Source organism: Dipodomys spectabilis, unplaced genomic scaffold (genome assembly GCF_019054845.1).
Source record: "Dipodomys spectabilis isolate Male_0828 unplaced genomic scaffold, ASM1905484v1 ptg000108l, whole genome shotgun sequence".
Taxonomy (NCBI): Eukaryota; Metazoa; Chordata; class Mammalia; order Rodentia; family Heteromyidae; genus Dipodomys; species Dipodomys spectabilis.
In genome coordinates this window covers 13,481,160-13,504,133 of record NW_024870785.1, presented here as the reverse complement: position 1 = coordinate 13,504,133, position 22,974 = coordinate 13,481,160, and the positions used below count along the sequence as shown (strand labels likewise).

The following is a 22,974-nucleotide window of genomic DNA, read 5'->3' as shown; positions in this document are numbered from 1 at the left end:
ATTCTACTTATCTGAAATGTCCAGACTACAAAAACACATTCCCAGAAAGACTAGCTGCTGCCAGGGGCTGGGTGGAAGGGAAAAGGGGGCTCACATTTAATAGAAGCAGTGTTTATATCTTTCTTCTTTTTTTTGTCAGTCGTGGGGTTTGAACACTAGGCCTATGGACTGTCCCTGAACTCTTCAGCTCAAGGCTAGCACTCTGCCACAGCACCAGTTCCAGCCTTTTCTGTTTATGTGGTGTTGAGGAATCAAAACTCAAGGCCTCATGCATGCCAGGCAAGCACTCTACCACTGAGCCACCTTCCCAGCCCAGAACAGTGTTTCTTCATGGCAAGATAATAAGTATCCTCAAGCTGGGTCCTGGTGGCTCAAGTCTGTGATCCTAGCTACTCAGGAGGCTGACCCAGCCTGGGCATTACAATCTGTGAGACTCTTATCTCCAATTAACCAGCAAAAAAAGGCAGCTATGGAGCTGTGGTTCAAGGGGTAGTGTGCAAGCCTTTGTTGCAAAAGTGCCCTGAGTTCAGCCCCAAGATAGGTACATACACATACAAAAGTGTTTTGAAGTAGACAGTTGAAATGACTGAACAACACTGAATACACAAAAAAAGTACTGTTTACTTTAAAAGGGTGATTTTTATGGTATGTGATAGGTGATTTATATCTCTATAAGACTATAATTAAAAGCAGAGAATGGAATGATGGTTACCAGGAAAGAAGAAAAACCCACTGACTTTCACTGACTTACAGAACAACAACAACAGCTCTCGTTCAGGGTTATGAAGATTAGATGAACAAAGGTAAAGCACCATGTCTATAACATACTGAAGGTTCTTAAAAATATGATCTTCTCTTCTCTTGGTCAAAAACAGAAAGAATGTATATTAAGTACTATTTTCATTCTAATCTGATAGCTTAATATAAAGCTGTTTCTTGTCATCTGATTAGCAAAGAAGGAATACAACTAACTACTATTTTAGAGATATACGATGTTCCCTTGGGAAAGGTCCCACCCCTTGAGAAGCTGAAGTAAGAGGATCAAAAATTTGCTCAAAATCTAAAATAATAATAAAAATTTTATACATAAACTATGATGTATTTCTATAAGCACTATTTTTTTACTGATGTGAATAGTGGATAACCAAAAACCATTCATTCTGAAAATGTTCCTTAGCTATCATTATCTCCCCCAAATTTGATAGAACTTCTTCCACATTTCAAAGTGTTTACTCAATACATGAATTTAAAAAATGAACTAAGTAAAAAATAGAAAAAATTAATTTATTACTTTGATTTTCTTCCAACAAGAAAAGTCTTCTATCTATTACTTCAAAACATGACAGACTGCCACACTGGGCTGAGAAAACTGAAGTTAATTACAAAGAATCTTTATAATCCTTAGTTATTCTGTGCCGCCTTATGTAATTTATACTATAACAAATATATAGCATAGAGACCCGCACCTGTGACCTTTTCGGATTCTCTGGGAAAAGTAGATAATCAGATAATAAATTAAGATTGGTAGATGTGAAGCCGGGCACCAGTGGCTCATGCCTATAATCCTAGCTACTCAGAGGCTGAAATCTGAGGGTCGCAGTCCAAAGCCGGCCTGGACAGAAAAGTCCATAAGATTCTTATCACCAATTAACCACCAGAAAACTGGAAGTGGCATTGCGGCTCAGGTGGTTAGAGCACTTGCCTTGGGCTGAAGAGCTGAGGGACAGTGCCCAGACCCAGAGTTCAGGCCCCATGACCGGACCCAAAATAAAATAAAAAAAAAAGCTATTTGGGCTATTGCATAAAGAGCTAGCAAGAAAATCTACTTCTGATTTTGTGTCAAATAACCTAAGGATAAGACAAAGGAACTTAAATTTTACTAACCAGTTTAGAACTGTACTTGGCCACAGTCTTACAAATAGCATAGGATACAGAAGATGCTATTAAAAACAATTGTGACTATCCATTAAATAAACGATCCCTCATGATTAATCCATCATAGTACATACATGGTAAAGGAGTTACTTTGAAAAAATGGGGGAAACACTAGCTTTGAAAAACCTCAAGATTAAAATATTTTCAATATTTCAAAATACTTTCAATATTTTTATCTTAAAGAAAAGATAAAATATTTCCAATCAATATTTCCAATCAAGGCAGATAGGTAGGTCTGAGGAAGTAACATACATAAACACAATGCAATAACCAACTAAAAGTCTGTAATAAGAATTCATCCCTCTGTTCTGATAATTAGTTCAGAGGTTTTTGGTACCTAGTACAAGTTAAGGCTAATATGGTCATCTGAAGTTTGATCAAACTGATCAGGTATCAAAGTATAATTTAAAAAGAAAGAAAAAAAATCAAACAAAAAAGCACACTCCACAGATCCATAGTACTCACTAAGGGAAAGAGAGGCCCTTCATCTATACAATTTTTAGTTCAATCACATGCAAGACTCAAGAGACTGATTCTTTAACATGGGCTAACAGGAATAGGAGTTAATTTGCTCAGACAAAATTCTTTCCTAATGAATCACTGCCCTTTAATTTGCTCTTTTATTTAACATTTACAAAGGTTCTTATTGACATTTGCTGTATGCCACTGCCAGGGGACCAAACTACAATGGAGACAAGGCAGAGTTATCATCAACATTGGAACTTGTTTTTCCTCATGTGCCAAAATATATCCTGGCCAAGCAAACCTCATCCTAAATACTGTAGAGCCAATTAAACTGATCACTATACTGAATACAAGATAAGTCTTCTGAATTTGCAAGAAAACATAGAACTCCAGAATAACTCCAGAAAATTATTAAGTTATCAAAACAAAATTATCAAACAAAACCCACAAATTTTCTATGAGCAGGTTATATAAACAATCTCACAAAATAAAAATAATTAAAATATTGTAATCTTTTCTATTTGTGATTACGAAATCATTTTTTGAATTATACATTTTAGTAAGTCTGCATATTAAGAATGATAGAAGTCTAACTAAATTAAAATTGCCTTCATCCAAAGTTAATGAAAATTATTATTCCAAATTTTAATTTAACAATACCAAGACATCTACTAGCAATGTGCCAGGTATTATGTTATGTTGTATATATGGTATATGTCTCTAAACTCTCAAACCAATTCTTTAAGTATAATTACCCTCATTTATATATAAGAAAACAAGTTTACAAATCAGTTGGAATTTGAACCCAAGTCACAATTGTGAGAAAGTAGCTCATGCCAGGTGCTGGTGGCTCACGTCTGAAATCCTAGCTACTCACTTGAGATCTAAGGATCACAGTTCTAAACTGGCTGGGACAAGCAGGTCCGCGAAACTCTTATTTTCAATTAACCACCAGAAAACTGGAAATGGCACTGTGGGTCAAAGTGGCAGAGCACTAGCCTTGAGTGCAAAAGCTTAGACACAGTACTCAAGCTCTGAATTCAAGCCCCATAACCAACAGAAAAAAAGGGAAACAGCTCATATCTATAATAAAGCAACTAAGTAATAACAAAGTAATGAAGTAACAGTAATAGTAATCTCCCCTTCATGGAGATCTTAAAATTAAAATAATATCATAGGCCACTTCCCATCCAAGTTAGTAAATAGACTTGCCTTTTTACTAGCAGATAAGGTTATTATTTTTCTAACTTTTTATTGATTGTTTTTAAAGATGATCTAACAGTTGGATTTTAACAGAAATCATTTTCTTTCTTAGTTCTACTTTTCCTAATAAATAAAACTGTCATTAAAAGGATAAACCTATAGGACATGTTTACCATCATGACATTGATATCAAAAAATAATGAAATCTGGAAACATTAAGTGCTCAAACCAACTCACACCCAGAAAAAGGAGTCAAATGAAGATGGTCAACAAATCACTTCATGGTTGTGTCCCCAGGCCTTTCCTCAACTGCCTTATCCCAACAAATAAAAGGCTGCTTTCCAGGCATTGAACTCTGTAGGGGAAAAAGAAAATAATGCAGCACTCTAAAGGAAATGAGAGGGCTGAGAATGTGGCTTAAGAGGTAGAGCACTTGCCTAGTATGAATGAGGCCCTGAGTTTGACCCTAATTCTACAAATAAATTAATTAATAAACTATAACCTCTTAGAAAATAAGATCTTATGTTTCTTGTAAGTATTAAATTATTACAAGAAACTTCATAGTTAGGGAACATTATGAAATGATATTTGTCAGAGGAAAACAGCGCATAACCTTAACTACTGAATTCTATAATCTTATTTGTAAGTAAGTTAGGAACCTGAGGTTTATTGGTGTAAGACCTTTCAAATGTAAAGTCCAAGACCAGTAGAGTATAATGGTTAAAATAAGCTCTGGAGTTACAAATATCAGTATCTTCCGACCACCTTAAGTAGTGTTAAAGTGAAAAGAAAAAAAAATTAAGACCAATTTTAGCCTTGCTATGTCTCAGTTTCCTTTTCTGACAATTCTACGAAAAAAAAAAAATCAGAATCCAACAGGGTAAGACAGTATGTAAATGGTACTTTGGGAGCTGGACAGAGGGAAATAGTGTTTCCTCTTTTTTGAACTGATGTCTAAGAGGAGTACACCTTTGTTTCCCTCTTGTCTCGTATCACATTCCTCCTACTGCCTACTGTCCCTGTGCTCACCTAGTGTCCAACATGCATGGTGTACTATACTTGTTATACACATTACACAGTACACTTGACGTCATTCTTCCTAATCAAAACTTCTCTTCTAGGAATTAAATATTACCAAGTAATTTATAATAATATACTAAGATTCTGCTTATGCCCAAATCAGTCATGAGAATATAATTTGGCTTCAAGAATATTAAAATTTAGGTAAAAATTCTGCCTACAGATCTGTTCCTTCAAGTTATTTCTACTACTCACTGTTTCTTCCAGTACATCTTTACCAGGTTCTAAGCATTCCCAAAATAGCTTCCAAGACAGCAGGCAGACAAGGATGGCTAGGAGCAAAAAAGGCGCCAGTCACCCATGCCCCTGCCAATTTCATCCAAAAACTACTAGAACATAGATTTTGATGTTGAAACCTTATTTATTTTTTATTTTTATTTTTGGGTCTGGTTGTGGGGCCTGAACTCTGGACCTGGGTGCTGTCCCTCAGCTCTTCAGCTCAAGGCTAGCGCTCTACCACTGAGCCACCTTCCCAACCCATGTTGAAACCTTATATATGTTTAAACTCTTCTTTGATAAGATTAAAATACACTTATTTTTCACTTATTCAAGTTGCTCATTCTATTTGCAACTGAATAAATGCATTTGACTATTAAGAGACCAATCTATAGTAAAAACTATAGAACTGAGAAATTTTGGCTTTAATTCTGCAAATTAAAGAAAGAGTAGATAAACTAGTTCCTACTTAATAAACAAACAGAATCCAAAGAATATTTTCAAAACAACAGAAATACAAATTTAAATTTCAAAATATTATTAGCCTAAGGAGGAGGTAACAATGCTTGATAGGAAATGTACTCATTACCTTACTCATGTAACTGTAACCCTCTGTACAGTTTCTCTCTCTCTCTTCTCTCTCTCTCTCTCTCTTTCTTTCTTTCTTTGGGTCTGGTCATGGGGCCTGAATTCTGGGCCTGGGCACTGTCCCTCAGCTCTTCAGCTCAAGGCTAGCGCTCTACCACTTGAGCCACAGCACCACTTCCGGCTTTTTTTCTTTTTGCTTATGTGGTGCTGAGGAATTGAACCCAGGGCCTCATGCATGCAAGGCAAGCGCTCTACCACTGAGCCACCTTCCCAGCCCCTCTGTACAGTATTTTTACAAGAAAAACATATATAAAAAAATATTAGCCTAAACCAAAGCTCAACCACACATTTAATTCTGCTTGAAAGGTTTTTTTTTAATAGTTGCTATCATGTAATATGAACAGAAAGTAAAATAAAGGTATTTCACATTCTCAGTTTTCTTCTCTTTTTATTAAAAACTCATTTTAGTACTGAGCTTGATAACACCATTCATTCAGTATATTTATTAGTATATCCTTCAAAAAAGGTATTATGCTAAGTATTAAAGACGTAAACCAGCCAGGCACTGGTGGCTCACACCTGCAATCCTAGCTACTCAGGAGGATGAGATCTGAGGATCATGGTTCAAAGCCAGCCAGGGCTGGAAAGTCTGTGAGATTTTATCTCTAATTAACTGCCAGAAAACCAGAAGTGGCACTGAGTGCAAAAGCTCAGGGATTATCTCCCAGGCTCTAAGTTCAAGCCTCACAACGAAATGTCCCCCTCCCCCCCAAAAAAAATGTAAACCAACTTAAAAATCAACTTATGTAATCAGTGAGATTGTCTATTTGGGAAGAAGTTAGAAATATAAATAATGAGATCCTGTCAAAGTAGAACCAACTTTGACAGAAATTCATGCATTCTAAAAAATGCTTATACTGATTAGCTCTTCCACACCACCCATTCCCACTACTGCTTCCACTTAAAATTACAATTGCTTATGAAAACATTATAGCAAGCCAAGTCACTGTCCATAACATTTTTTACTGGCTGAAACTACCTTAAATGGCTGTCAACCAAACTACTTTCCCAGGTAACAAGCCTCTGATGGAATACTAAGTAAAAAACCATGTCATATATTCATTCGTCAAAAAGCAGTAAACAACTGCAATAACTAAGCTATACGTGCTTTCAGAAACAGATCACAAAGTAGGGGTGGAGGGAGTCAATAGCTCAAGTGGTAGATGATGTGCTTAGCAAATGCAAAGTCCTAATAACATTCACCACCAAAAACAAAACAAAAATCAGAAAAATCAAAAGTAGCTCAGTGGTAGAGTGCCTGCCTGAGGTCCTGGGTTCAATTTTTAGCACCACATAAACAGAAAAAGCTGGAAGTGGCGCTGTGGCTCAAGTGGGAGAGTACTAGCCTTGAGCCTTGAGCTGAGGGACAGAACCCAGGCCCACAGTTCAAGCCCCACAACCGGGGGAAAAAAAATCCAAGTATTTGTTTAATTAAAATACAGTTCTCAAAATTTAAGTTACTAACTGAAGTTCTCTATCCATACTGAAAAGTTCATTATCAAAAGACAAAGACTCTATTTCAAGATTGAGAATTCAGCCAGATTCCAAGAGAACACAGCCAGCTTTTACCTTTCTTAAAAGTTTATTACAGACACTGAAGAGACATCATTTTATTTAACTGAGTATCACTATATTTGGGGCATATACTAAAAGATATGGATATAACTATAGTAACAACACCTATTCTCAAGGAATTTATACTTCAGCAGAGATTGCATACAACTCTCAATGATAAAGGGTAATAAAGAAATATACTACACAGTGGGTTGTAGAAAGATTAAAGAAACACACAAGAGGTAGTATTTGCCTCTACGGGAAGTCTTAGATTTAAATGTGATTTTTAATGGATGAAATAAAGTCAATCTTAATGGGCAAAACTTGTGAAAGTGAGTTATAGTTCTAGAACTAAGGAGTCACTAAGTTTGTCTAGTCTGAAGAAATGAGGATGGGAGAAAAAGAAAACTTTGAGATAGAAAATTAAAGGTCCCTAGTGTTAGGCTAAGGAGCCTTGACTTTAGTGTAGGTATAACACAGAGGACAATGAAATGCAGAGATTTATGATTGCTTTCTGTCATGAAAAAGTGAAATTCATAACTGAAAATAGAAGTACTCAAAAGAAAAAAAACATGACTTTGTATTTGTTTCCTTTTCCATTCAAATCAAACGTATTTTGTTTCTATAGCTTAACCTAGAATGTACATTCCAGAAAATATTGTATTTTTATGTATACTGTAAGTTTAATTAAGTGCCAAGTCTGGGTCTTTCGTAATTCTTTGAAGACATCTTTTTCATCTTTACATTTTCCACACTTTTAAAGACAGTCATTAGTAGAAAACAGTACAATATGAAGAGACAGTATATTTAAACTCTTAGGGGAAAAATGATTAGATTTTGTACAACAATTTCATAAAAATGAGTTGTTTGCCCACTGGTTTTCCACAGAAAAGTCAAGGCCACCTAGACCTCACTGAAAGAATGGAAACTCAGATGCCACACTCCTTAGAATACAGCAACTTATACTACCCTATAGCAGCAACTCTTCTGTCCAAACAGCTGCTGTGATCAAGTTACAGCCTGGCCATGCACAATCACTCATGGTTAGCAGACAGCTGAGGGCATTCCAAGCGGTGGTTTCACTGCTCCAAGTTAACAAAGTAGCCATCGACCTTCAGGTAGAGCTAACAGAGCTTATCCCTAACAAATCCACCCAAGGAATGACTCTCTTCCACTATGGAGTCAAATCACTGGAAAATCAAATCACCTAAAAAATTCAAATGGGGTCATCCCACAGGACTGGTATGGAACCAAGGATATTTCTAGCTCCAGGGGCTTCTTATCCAAATTTAAAGAATTGTAGTCCTCAGCTGTCAGAAGTCTCATATTTCCAAATTCCCCCACCACCAAATTCAGAACAATTCTCACTTCTACTTTCCTAAGAGCCAAAGAGGGTCAGAAGATTGCCTGAAAAACAGAAGCCATATACACCGGAACTATGACAGTGATCACCCTGAAGGGTTCAGTTTTCTTTGGTTTGGAAAGTAAAGTAGAAGAAGACAGATTAAAGACTTGTTCACAGGTGCCCCTCTTTTGGTCTTGTCCTTCTTACAAAGTCTTTTATTCTTTCAAGATGCATAACCAAACTTACCTATTCTACTCCAGAGGCAAACTATGAAGTTTTATCAAGCTCTGCTAATTGGCTTTCTCTATTCCCCTCTGTATCATTTACCCCTCAACAAGAACATGCTGCAGATCTCAGTCTAAATCTATCATCATTTCAGGATGATAAAATTGCCATCCCTTCTCCAGTGAATCTTTAGGTTTACAGAGAAATTTTAGGGAAATTTTAATTTCTCTTTTATACTTACAACAAATCCCTTGGGGGGCGGTGATAAAATTTGGCCTAAAATTTACTGCAATTTGGCTACTCCATACTCTGTCCAGAGTGAAATAACACCTTCTACCATGCTTGAGTGCATGGCTCACGTGGTAAAGCACTTGTTCAGCACAAAGCCCTGAGAGATCAAGCCCAGTACCTCTCAAGGAAAAGAAAATGGCTTTATTTCAAGATTCCTTACACGGGATCCACTAGACACAAATAAGATCGTCACCCACTGAAATCCTACATTTCTGTTCATTGATCCACTTTAGTCTAGTATACTATATAATTGCCATTTGACTCTCTTGTCACATAGGACTACTCTGTCTTTCCCCTTACATGTCAGTGAATGTTAACTTGATACATCAATATTAATGGAAATACAGTGAAAACAAAACTTTTAAAATGTGCAGCAGTGTTCTTACTTTCATCAAACATAGGGCTTGGTCTTAGTTTCCTAATTTGTACAATGACATGAACCAAGTTCCTCTTTTGTTCTCAAAACCAAATAAAGCCACCATTCTACCTAAGGCCAGCTCTCTCAAACTTGTAGAAACATATGGAGCTACTGTGGAACTATACTGAAGGCAGCAACTTATATTGTTCCTCTTGTATTACTTTTTTCCTAGACATAAAAATCTGTTTCCCCAATTAAAAACAATCTTTCAGCCTAATTCCTAAGAGTTTAGTCATACTGAAAATTAAAGCACTATGAAATTTCTCAAGCAGAATAGCATTTAATTTTTGTATAAAAATGATAATATTAAGGGCTAGTGGGTGTGACTCAAATGGTAGAGAACCTATCTACCAAAATTGAGTCCCTGAGTTCAAACCCCAGGGACAGGAGGAGAAAATGGAGGGGAGGAAAAGGCCAAGAGGGGTGTAGTTTCTTATGGTTCCATGCTACTCTAATTACACCATGGCTTTCAAGGCAAAACATGATCATTTTCCCTAATTATACTATTTTTAGAACAGTTTTAAAAAACAAAAATATTAAGAACCAGCTGAACAAAAATCCTTACTTTCTGAACCTAGATTTATTATGTTAATTAATTCTTTCCTACTGTGTGTTTTATTGACCCTTAGAACCATTATCTTTCAGGCAATCTATTATGACACTAATCAGATATTATACATTGCTATGTTTATCATGAGAATGCATGCTGAGAAAGCTTTATCTTTCAAACTTACTGGGTAATTTAGGAGTCATTTTTTCCAAACATCTACAGCTTGATCTACTACAAACTGATGTACACGTTACTCTTAGTAGTACTGTTTGTATCTTGAATTAGAGTATTTCCTCTTACATGATCAAATGACCCTTCTATCCTGCAATGTGTTCCTTCACAAAGTAACACATTCTCCATACCTAATTCATTTCCACTGAATTGGAATTTTTATGGTTGTGTAAACTTTTATTTATGGTGATATGCAAATGATTTAATAAGAATATTTAATAACAACACCATAATTTAACACTTTTATGAAGGCAGAAAGTCAAAACAATGACCATCTTGATTAATATAAGACATGTAATAATATTATAAATCCACCTTAACAAAAAAATCTAAAATATCATAAACAATTGGTTAACATAAGCTGAATTACTTAGTTAACATTAACCTAGGCCATAGGTTCAAATGAACTAAATAAATGTAAGGACAAATTAAAATAGCTTATGTTAAGAAATGAGATAGAGAAATTCTAATTTAGCATAAATTATTAAAATGCAATACTATTAATCATTATTGTACATACTTCCAATTAACTGCCTTGTAGAATATAAGACATTTTAGAGTCCAATGTCTCATTCTTTTTCTAAAGTAAGATCTAAGTAGCTTTATAATAGCTGACATCTTAGCCCTTCTGGCTCACTCCCCTCCCCACCCCCTACCCCCATACACACTGACCCCACACACTGCAGCACAGCTATAAATGCCCTAAGAGAGACCACTGGGGAAAATCATACACTGTGCATCTCTGCATGCCTCAGTGGACTTCACAGCAGATAAACACACCCTACAGCCAGATTAACAGACACACTAAAACAAAATGGGAAATTTGAGATGCAGGCACTTCATCTTACACCTCTTTTTAAAGCAAGTGATATGTTTTTACTTTAGATTTCATATATACATTTTAAAAAAACATCTGTCCCAATGACTCATCTACACTAATAATTAACCATTCAGAAAACACTTCTAAAAACCTATGTTGATGCTTAACAAGCAGATCCATAATTATAGTCTAAATTTTTACAAATGACAAAAATGTTTTACAATCTAGACTTTTTCTTTTAATACACACACATATAGTGCTGGTTCTGGGCTTGAAATCAAGGCCTGGGCTCTGTCACTTAGCTTCATTTGCTCAAGACTAGTGCTTTACCACTAGAGTCACAGCGCCACTTCCGGTTTTCTGGTGGTTAATTGGAGATATGAGTCTCACAAACTTTCCTGCTCAGATCAGTTTTGAACCCTGATCCTCAGATCTCAGACTCCTTAATAGCTAGTATTACAGGTATGAGCCCCAGCACCTGGCCATATATATATATTTTAAAACAAGACTTTTAATTAAGTTGAGGAAATTCTGACAAATTCAGTAGAATCTTTCAATTTCCAAGGGAAACTGCTGTTTTTCCTCAACTCAGCTTCTAAGAACCCATTCTCTGTTTTCTTCCCCAATGATCCCCAAGAGACGTCAGAACTCCTCCAGGGAATTGTGGGAGGTGGGGGGGAAGAGACCTAGCTGTGGGGACCATCAGAAGAACCTTACCTAGACTTTCAAACTTCCTGTGAGCCATCTTCTTTTGACTGGTGATAAAACTGAGACCTGCCAAAGACCTTCCCAAGTAGGATTAGCATTCTAAGGGAGAAGAGAGAATTCTTTACAGTAAACCTAATCATCCCCCAACTAAAAAGAAAGACTGAGCCAAACATTTGTCTTTGCATTTTTCGGTGTTGGGTGTGGGGAGAGGGAAGAGAATAAGATAGAGAAATAAGATAAAGTTGATCACTACAGAATTAACTTTAGGGCCTTCCAATACCTTTCTCCAATACATCCTTTCCTCTTCCTCCTGCAACAATATTTTGCCTTCTTGCTAATATTTTTCTCTGTAAATTCTCAATTCTTAAATAGATTATCTTGCTTAAAAGATTAAAAAAAAAATAGGCTTCTGGTCTTTGAACATTTGTGCTTCCTATTACCCCAAGGTACAAAACTGCTGTGCACTCAAAGGAAAAGGACCAACAATTGACAAAAATAAAAAAAAAAGTACTGGGGCTGGGAAAGTGGCTCAGTGGTAGCTTTTTATCAGAGTAGATGTTTTCTAAAATTAAAACGTTCAGTGGGCTGGGAATGTGGCTTAGTGGTAGAGTGCTTGCTTAGCATGCATAAATCCCTGAGTTCAATTCCTCAGTACCACATAAACAGAAAAACCCAGAAGTGTTGCTGTGGCTCAAGCGGTAGAGTGCTAGCCTTGATCAAAAGAAGCTCAGGGACAGTGCGTAGGCTCTGAGTTCAAGCCACAGGACTGGCTTGAACTTGCTTTAGTAACTCATGGATTTTGATTGATTTAATAAGCCACAAGGTGTCTATGTTTTTCTATATTTCCATTAGAAGTCTGCACATTCCTGACCTCTCATCAGTATTTCCTAACCTTCTCTCCTACAATTATGTTTCATTATTTATATATTCACTTATCTATTTACTTCATTTGTAGTTAAAAGTTTTTCTTAGATAACTAGAGAGTCCCATAGATTTGTAAGAACAATATTCATAGTGATTTGCATTTGAGGTCTTTTTTTTTTTTTAAACCAGTTCTGGTGGTTGAACTTAGGGCCTGGCCACTGTCCTTGATCCTCTCTGTGCTCAAGGCAAGCACTCTCCAATTTGAACCACAATACTACTTCCAGCCTTTTCTGTTTATATGGTACTTAGGAATCAAACCCAGAGCTTCATGCATATAACTAAGCAAGCACTCTACCACTAAGCTACATTCCCAGCCCCATCCTTTTTTTGGGGGGGGGGGGGAGGTGCTAGTAGCAGAGCTTGAACTCAGATCCTCACATTCTTGCTCAGTTTGAGCAGCTCCTCCAGTCAGGCATTAATTGAAGATGGAATCCAGTGAATTTTTCTGCCTGGATTGGCTCTGAACCTCAACGTTCCTGGTCTCAGCCTCTTGAGTAACTGGGGTCACAGGTGCAAGCCACTGGCATCCAAATGGTCATTTTTCATAGTGGTCTTCAACTGTCTAGATGTATCAAAGTTTATGCATTCACCAACTGAAGGACCACTTGGTTGCTTCCCAGTTTTGTAGTTATGAAATAAAGCTGCTATAAACACCTGTTTGCAGATCACCATGTGGCATAAATTTTCAAGTTCTTTGAGTATGTACCAAGGAATACAACTAACTGCTGATTCTATGGTAACAGCACTTAGTTATATAGGAATTTGTCACACTGGCTCACAAAATGGCATACCATTTTACAGTACTGCCAGCAATAAGTCAGAGTTCCTATTACTTCACATTCTTGCCATTATTTGTGTTGTCAGTGTTTTGAGTTCTGGGCTTTCTAACAGGTGTGTAGTGATATTTCATTGTCACTTTATTTTGTACCCTCATAATACATTATGTTAGGCATCTCTCCCAGAAGCTGATTTGCCATCTATATAATTTCTTAGGTGAGATGACTGTTAAGGTTTTTTGCCCATTTTTAAAATCAACTGCTAGAATTTTCTCATTACTGAATATGAAGATTTATTTACAGATTTAATAGTCCTTTATCAGACAAGTCTTTTGCAAAGGCATGTGTTTTGTCTTTTTCACTCTTTTGAGTGGTAAATATTATTAATACATCCACATGGTACAAAGTACCGTTTCTTTTTCCCTCTGCCTGCCAAGAGTTTCCCTCATATAAGGCAAACATTGTTAATAATTTCTAGTATATATTTTTCAGAGATATTCTATACAAATACAAAGATGTGTATTTTTTAAAGTGAACGTCTTACGTGGAGAAAAATTTAAAATTTATGGAAGTTACATACCTTCTATCCAGTTTACCCTTATATCTAACATAAGCAGGCAATATTTGTCAAAACTAAGAAATTAACAATAAACCAATACTATTAACTAAACTTAAGATTTAGAATTTCATTGTTTTCTTCACTAATTTTTCTGTTCCAAGATTCAATCCAAGACGCCTCCCTGAATTTAGTTGTGTGTCACTTGTATCACAGATCAAAAGAAGCTTGATCTGTTTTTCTGTATTTACTTTTTTTACTTAAATGTTTCCCAGGATAGTTCTGTCAACACATAGGACAGGACTCTAATACAGTATGTGTGAGTGTGGACTAATTATTTGCTTAACTAGTCCTCTAATTTATAGAAGATATGGTCTCAAAGAGGAAACCATTTTTAAATATTTTTAAAATACCTACATATTTTTTAAATACCTACTTCTGGATCACAAACCTATAACATTTACAATCTAACTCTGTATAAACGTTTCCTGACGCATGGTCTCAGGAATCAGGATAGAGAAGTACACTTGTAAAGATATTAATAAAATTTATAACTAACTACAAACTAATTTATTTAATTTGCTGTGAAGAGGCTTGTATTCTAACTCCCATTTAATTATGACTCCCTAGAAACTCTACAGAAGAAAAAGTATAAGAATTCTCCAGAGGTATTCTCCAAGTGAAAAACAAGAATACAAACAAGAATGACTGCAGAAACACCAAACCATGGCACATGGCAGTAGCCCCAAAACACCAGTTTTCAGTAAGAAAGAATTATGTCAAAATTTAATCATATATTATACACACATACTCTCATAAAAATATTCATTCGACCAGACAACATTAAAAAAAAAAAAGACAAAACTAAAATAACCCCGAAAACAATGTGGTGGCTGCCTCAGGCCAGAGTCAATGGCACTGTTGGTCGATCTCTTGATATTTATTCCTTATACAAAAGAAATACACTGGAAGTTGAATGATAATCTAAGAGACTCTGGATCTCATGAAGTCCATGAAAATAATGCTAAAGAATCAATTTGTCAAATAAAAAGACACCTGACAGCTAAAGACGTAAATGAGTGCATTAATAATAGAGGAGAAAAATCAACGAAACTCAAATGTGAATTAATGGCAGTATAATTTTCTCAAAGAAAAAAAAAAAGAATACGCCAAGTCTGGAGGTGAAGTTTAGTGGTTGAATGCTTGTCTAGAATGTACAAGCCTAGGTGTGGAAGGAAAAGAGAGGGAGGCGTGGGTGTGGTATACGGGTGTGTGGGTGCACAGGCATGCCACAAAGAACACACCCACCTCACTCTTTCACCTTTTTCAATCTGCTTTTCTTGAACTCATTTATCTCCATTTTCTTCAATAAACACCTCTAAGGTAAAAGAAGAGAACAAAAAAAAAGAAACCTTGATAATAGCTGCTTGTACCAAAAATTAATCAAGTCCTAGCCTTCCTGAATATATGTCATAAATATCACCTAGTTTAAGTTAGATCCTGTCATGTGTAACTAAATTTTACTCTAACCATAAAACTTTCTCTGATTACATATGGCTATGCCTCAACTTAATTCGTGAAAGTCTCCAAAAAATTTTTTTACATCACTCATAATTTGCCTAGTAGAATTACTGAATTTCTTACCAGCCCCATGCCACACTAGAATAGTTAAGACTGCAAAGATAGAGTGAGTATTATTTACTTTTATTTTCCAGTATTAGAGTACTTTCACACAGTAAAGGGCAGAACAACTGGGTGAATAGGTTCATAAAGGAAATGGCTATTTTCCACACAAGTCAAACCAGTCAATGACCATCTAGGCAATACGAATAGGAGTAAAAAACATTGTAAGAGCTGTAATGGAGGAAAAAGGCAGCAAATGACTAAATCATTTGATGTAAAAATGGGGGAAAAGGTATTATGACATAATAGGACTAGACTGCAAGCTAAATTAGAATCAAGAGTGTTAGGGCCATTTTTTCAAATAGTCATTTCTTTTTTTTTTGGGGGGGGGGGGAGGAGGGCTTTTGTCTCTTCAATTTACTAGATCTCTCTCATTCAAGTTCTTCCAGTGCCAACATTCTGTGTTTGCAAGCAGCCAAATTCAGAGGTTGCATATCAATGAAGATAGACTCACATATTTTCATGAGATTTGGAGTTAATGCAACACTGAAAAAGCATAAAGAACTCACACTTATGAAATATTACCAAATCAGACATTAAGTCATACTAGTTCATTCTCATAAACACAATTATAATCATTTTCATTATCTGATCTAGCAAAGGAAATTAATATATATTAAAGTTAGATGCCTCTGACGGCAATTTTATTATGCTTTTGACATTTGGAAAATGATGACTAATACAATTTTTGTATTTCTAGGGGATTTTTGGATATATCATAAAATAAAACAGGCAGTATCATCTATACAGAAGATTTATCCTTGAAACTTGTAATCTGAATTACTAAATGTATAGGAAAATAGTATAACAAGATTTCAGTTCTCAGAAAAGCCCTTAAAAATCTATTTAGCTGCCAATAAAATGGAAATAAAATTGGTAGCTGCCATCAAAGGAGATCCTAGTTCAATGGAAGGACCACTGGTTTTTTTTAAGTCCATATTTTTAAGCAGAGGCTTCATGACAATAGCCTTGAACAATTACAATTCTAAGAGCAGGGTTTTGTTCGGAGTTGTATATTGGATATTAAACATATGTATTTATAACATTAGAAAATTCTAGAACTCCTGAATACCTTTGGGGATACCTAACATTAATCTATCAGAAAGGTAATGGTTATTTTCAATTTCTAACTTTTAGCCCTGAATTTCCTCATATTTGATCACATGTTGATTTCACTCTTCAAGAAAATATTAACAAGCCATCTCTACAGGGAAAACAGGTATCAGAAAGGAATATAATCAAACGTTTCAGACAAAAAGGAAAATTCATGCTGAGTACTAGTGGCTCACACCTGTAATCTAGCTACATAGGAGGCTGATATTTGAAGATCATGGCTTGAAGCCAGCACAGGCTTAAGTCTGTGAAATTCTCATCTCCAATCAACTTCTCAGAAAAAAAAGAAAAAAAAAACAGAGGTGGCACTGTGGCTCCAGTGGTAGAATGCTAGCCTTAAGCAGAAAGAGGCTCAAGAACAGTGTGCCCAGGCTCTGTGTTCAAGCACAGAACTGGCAAAAAAAAAAAAAAAAGGGGGGGGGGGGGAGGGATTTAAAAAGTTACTCTTTTATGTCTTAAATTTTCTATTTAAGACAATACGGATATATATGCTGCTTAAAATAAGTAAAGCTTTGATAAACCTGGAAGAATTGAAAAGATGGCAGTAACTGATTCCATAATCACTTAAGAATCAAAAGATGTGCAATTTTGTGAAAAAATTCATTTCAGTGACCAAAAATGACTAATTACCAAAGGAAAAGGTAAACAACTATTACTGAATTCTTGAGGGGACCAAGAGAGGAAAGCTTGCTTCCAAAGCTGGAAGTGAGTCAAGGCTGGGAATATTACTAATTGCTAGGGTTAAAGTTTGACACAAAGCTTTAATGAAATACAATACAGAACTGTGGATGCTAATTGCCTAGTGATGTACCAAAAGGGTATACTTACTTGAAACATAAGAAAAACCCTCCACAATTCCATACTGACAAATCAAGAGTAGTTCTGAAATTCTTAAAAAGAAACACTAACTGATCCAGTGTAACAGCTTTACTTCCTACATTAATACACTTCAAAATATCTAAATGAATACAGAAATGCAGTATCTGTGGCCAATTGTTTATTACTGAATCATTATCAACCCTTGTTAGACCATATTTCTCATTGTTGCAATGTATAAAATCATTAAAGTATTTGAAAGCTCCATCATAAAAGACAGTGGCACTTTATAAACCATTCTTTCTGCAGGCAAATGTACTTATAGCTGAACATAATACTCAAAACATTCCCTAGATGTACAATCTCTCCCCCAAACCTAATGGTGTTTCTTCTACATTGACACCAATGATGAAGTATGTAACTGCTTTTCTCCTAGCTTTAACTATTTCTGAGCATTCACCATTCAAACGCCATTCTCAAGGTTACCTATTGTTACAGTTATGAACAATTCAAATGTTTCTAATCTGCCATGTACATTAGAAGCAAAACTTCAATTTTTTTTTTTTTAGCCTGAAATGTCCTTAAATTAACAAGGAGCTAGAAAAGTGAAACTATCTGTTGTCATTATCGAGTGTTACAAACCCAAACATTCATGCATCTAGTGGTTCAATTCCTTTGTCTCATTTCAAGTTGGATTGTCTGTTGCTGCAGGGGCGAAACTGCACTACAATTTCAGAGATAATCATTTCCAAAATCAAACTATTGCCACGTAGACAGCTCCACTGAGAAACCTCATTCAGTTGTTTTTATTGAAAATAAAGTGAAGGAAGAGTGGCAAAATCAGACATTGTCAATGGCCAATGAATTTTGAACATAGATTCCTAACGATTTCAGGGTTATTTCTCCCTTTTTATATACACACCAAAATTAGGTAGTTAAGACTCACAATAAATAAATGGTCTATATGGAGTTGATATACTACAAAAAAGTAGTTTGATGAGCACGTGGGTTGGTTTTTAATCTTTATCCATTTAAATGGAAATAAACCTTTTCACAAATCATTTATGATTTACTTGGAATTTGTTTGCCAGGCTTTGAACTCAGCCTGAGTGCTGTCCATGAGCTTTTGTGCTCAAGGCTAACACTCCACCATTTGATCTACAGCTCCACTTCCAGGTGTGTGGGGTTTTTTGGTTCGTTTTTGTTTTTGTATTTTTTTGGGGGGGGTGGAGGGGAAGGTGTGGAATTACAGATAAGAGTCTCACAGACTTTCCTGCTTAGGTTGGCTTTGAACTACAATCCTCATATCTCTCAGCCTCCTAAGTAGCTATGACTATGAACCACCAGTGCCAGCTGACATATATTTTATATACAGAATACTGGTAACTACTGAAAGTATTTCAGTAATCCTCTGAAAACTGAAAAATCAATAGGCACATGCTCATAATTGCTCCAAATTAGAAGATACCTCAAACTGAATTTTAGAAATATTTTTAGTCAATAGCTGCACAGAACAAGTAACTGACATCCATCCCATACTGTCTAGATGTCACTGAAACCAAAGATTTCTTCCCCACAATTATAGTAGTCACGTGGACTCAAAGCTGTGCTAATGATGCAATTTCACTGTGCCTAAGAGTTATCTCTGTGAGCAAAGAATAAAGGCAAGAAAAAGAAGACAAAAAGGACAATTTATAATGATTTACAGTTCAGAGGAAGGACCTCAATTAAGAAAGCTTAGTTATATCACAGAACTACAAAAAGGCTAACTTTAAATTGCTCTGCTATACTTAGTGTAAATTCTTAGAGAAAAGATACAGTGCAAAAGGTGTCTACTTTCCTTTGACGGTAAGCTTAAAAGAAAAAATTTAAAATAAATGAACCAATTAATCATTTTGTTCAAATTCAATTCTTGAGTTTTACTTGAAATAATATGCTTGATACTATGGTTTTCAATGGCCCTTATTTTAAAATAAATGGTAATCTTAACCATAACTTCTGATGATTACATCCATGTCCTTTTAATTCTTGTATCAAACTCAAAATGTCTGGCTTTAAACTGTAGTTATGTTAGGCAAAATCCACAAGACTATCAGGTGCAGGAGACAAACAAAGACTGTTCAGAGCAAAGTCATTTAGAAAGAATCTGCAGACCACCAGATTTTGGATTTGAGTAATCTACTTAGATTAGCTTGGCTGTGTCTCAAAAGGACAATTCTAAGATCAAAATATAGGTCACATCCCTAAGAAATAGAGTGAGTAATAAAATCAGTGTCAATTACACAAGCCTTCCAAATTTACATGACGTCAATGGCAATCAGTAGAAGACTGAATAAAGCTTTTCTAATGTGCTGAGGCAAAGCATAAACAAGAAGAAAAAAATGTCATAGATGGTTTTTTTCAATCAGGTTTTGCCAAGAGGTCAAATTGCTTGTTTAACCAAAAAAAGAAAAAAGAATGGCATGCAAACTGGGGGGAAAATGGGCTTATTTTGGACTCTAACTTAAAAACGTGCAGTTGAGAAAGGGGAAAACTGAGGCTTCACATTGAGTAAAGAGTAGCAGGAAAACAAACAAACAAACGAGCCATACACCTATGGCTAGGGGATTGTGTCATGACCCTCATAGTACTCTTCAATTTTGCAGAAGATTTTCAAACATCCTCAAGATGAACCCAAGTACTAAAAACAAATTCTGTAATAGCTAAAGGAAATATTAAATTTTAATCAAGTAGTGCCAAAATCTGCCTAAAATCACGTGTATAACATGCGTTAAAACAAATACTAACTCACAAGAGCCCCTGAAATAATGCCTCTTGGTCCCCCCCAGAAAACATATAATACTTGAGGTCACACAGACATTGTCAAAGCTGACAGTTCAAACACCGTAACCTCTTGTTTGACGCCAAAAACAACAGTGCTCTGAGAAGGCCCCAAATTTCAGAATGATGGCACTCAAGCTGGACTGAAGAAGAAAAGCTCCAGACTCTAGGAAATCAGGGGTTTCCTGGATAAAGGGATAAAACAAACTCAGAGCCATAGGCTTTAGGAAGACTACTTACAGAAAAATCAACTTACCCATCAGATTTGAGTTCATGAAAGGTGTTGGAGACAAGCCTTCGTGGGCCCCTAATCGACTGTCATTCAAGTGATCACTGTAATGAGGGCTGTCTGTAAAACCCTAGGGGAAAGAAAGACCAGAGTATTAAAAGAGATTATGTGATAGTCATGCTAATTGAGCAGCACAACACTCACCTAGTTAAAGTACAGACAACCGGTCATTCCTAACAAAGTTTCTGGTTAATCATTTGAAAACCTAAATAGCTGCTTTTATTCCTCTCTTAAGGTTTTAAAGTAAAAAGAAAAAGGTTACTTTTAAATTTATTGTTCTTAAAATTAAAGGAATTTCTGAAAGCAAATACTAGCTAAGTATGTTGTTTGCAAAGTGAAAGGGAGCTATACAAATTTTATAAAGGATTACTAAAATTATCTCCAAAAGACAAATTCTATGGATTAAGAAAAAAAAAAAAGGAGAGAAAATCTACTTCTAAGTTGCAATGAAAGCTGGGCGCTGGTGGCTCACGCCTGTAATCCTAGCTACTCAGGAGGCTGAGATCTGAGGATCTCGGTTCAAAGCCAGCCCAGGCAGGAGAGACCGTGAGACTCCTATCTCCAATAAAACACCAGAAAACCGGAAGTGGCGCTGTAGCTCAAGTGGTAGAGCGCTAGCCTTGAGCTGAAGTGCTGAGGGACAGCGCCCAGGCCCAGAGTTCAAGCCCCACGATGGACAAAAAAAAAAAAAAAAGTTTCAATGAACTACAAAAAAAACAAAAAATGCTCTTTCCATCTTCCCACTCTTCCTCTCTTCCCAAGCTTTACAAAGCATAACACAACTGCAGCTGTTAGTATTATCCCCACCTTTGGTCCACAGCTCCTCCCAGCCCTGGAGCTCCTGCCAAACAGCTGGCCACTTCACTCTCTCCGCCCAGACCCACCTGAGCTCCCACTTACTTCACTTCCTGCTCCCAGATCCTTCTGCTACCTAGATAGGGACAGGTGCCATTTGCTCCCTTCTTGGGGGAAATATCGCTCCTCTAATAAACCTTACAATAATCTTTCTCCTGTGCCTGCCTGCCTCTGTGTGGTCTCCTGGCATGGATGTGAGGGATCCTTCAGTAGCCTTATCTAAAATAATAGAAATTATCCTTATCTGTATTTCTAAAACTAACTCACCAACAATATACTGAAAATAAACCCTTTGCTAAATAGCAAACAATATATTTAACAACAAAAAATTTTTATTTGAACTCCTTTTAGAACTAGTATATTATCTCATAGAAACTGAGCCATGTAAAAAAATATTTAATAAAAACAGCTCATTTATGTCTGAAAATGCAAGACCACAAAAATATATTATGATTTCATAATAACTGTTACTAAATTTCTTTTTGTACTTTAACATATGTGTTTTAAAACAAAGGGAGTTCTATGAGCTTTGACAATACAGTTATTTCTTCCACATCGGGTGATATTTAATTTCTTTCCTTTTGCTTAGTGTCAGCTGTTGCCTCTTTCCCCACTCATTCCCTCCTTCCCGTCACTGCCACTGAGTTGCTTAGTTCTCTTTGATCAATGTCCACAATAAAAACAATTTGCCCCATGAAGGTTAGAATGTATTTGTGACTTGAACTAAGTATCACTATCCCACAATACTGTAAAATTTCTGAAATTTATGTAATCACTTAATCACAATAAAAAAATTGCAAAAACAAAGGGAGAAAAGATAATAAAGTTCCAAAATTCCTACAGATTAAAAAACTATCCTGGTTCTCAGATTCTTGCTCTTTTTTTTTTGATCTGGTCTTGGGCCTGAACTCTGGGCCTGGGCGTTGTCCCTCAGCTCTTCAGCTCAAGGCTAGCGCTCTACCACTTGAGCCACAGCGCCACTTCTGGCTTTTTTTTTCTGCTTATGTGGTGCTGAGGAATCGAACCTCATGCATGCAAGGCAAACGCACTACCACTGAGCCACCTTTCCAGCCCCAGTTCTCTTACACAAAGTATATCATCACCTCCAAAATGATACTGTTTCTAAATAGAATTTTGAATACTAGTTAATAAAAACTCCAAGTGACAACCACCCCTCTCCTAAATTAAAACCATCATATCAAAGATCAGAAAAACTTACATGAGGCCCAAATAAGACAGAAAAACTGCTCTGCCTGGCAGAAACCAGAAGCCACCCAAATCCTCTGGGACTATAAAATCATTCATCACTAACATTTATCACTACCCAGACTACAGGCTAACTAACATTCAAGAAGACGCTAATAGGGCTAAAACTGTAGGCATGCTGTCACTTTAACCAAAGGACTAGGAGTAACTGTCAAATCTTCACAATTGCTCATGGATTCGTCTCACT

General features: G+C 36.1%; 1 protein-coding gene across 5 annotated transcripts in view; it reads right to left on the bottom strand.

Moving 5' to 3' along the window:
* The window catches only part of Tcf12 (transcription factor 12), a 275,333-nt gene that overhangs the window by 141,553 nt on the left and 110,806 nt on the right, over window positions 1–22,974 (bottom strand). For all 5 annotated transcript variants that reach the window (XM_042687436.1, XM_042687437.1, XM_042687439.1 and 2 more), the window contains one exon: window positions 20,634–20,736. In XM_042687436.1, the coding sequence (XP_042543370.1) occupies window positions 20,634–20,736 (103 nt within the window). The remainder of the gene's footprint in view (window positions 1–20,633; window positions 20,737–22,974) is intronic.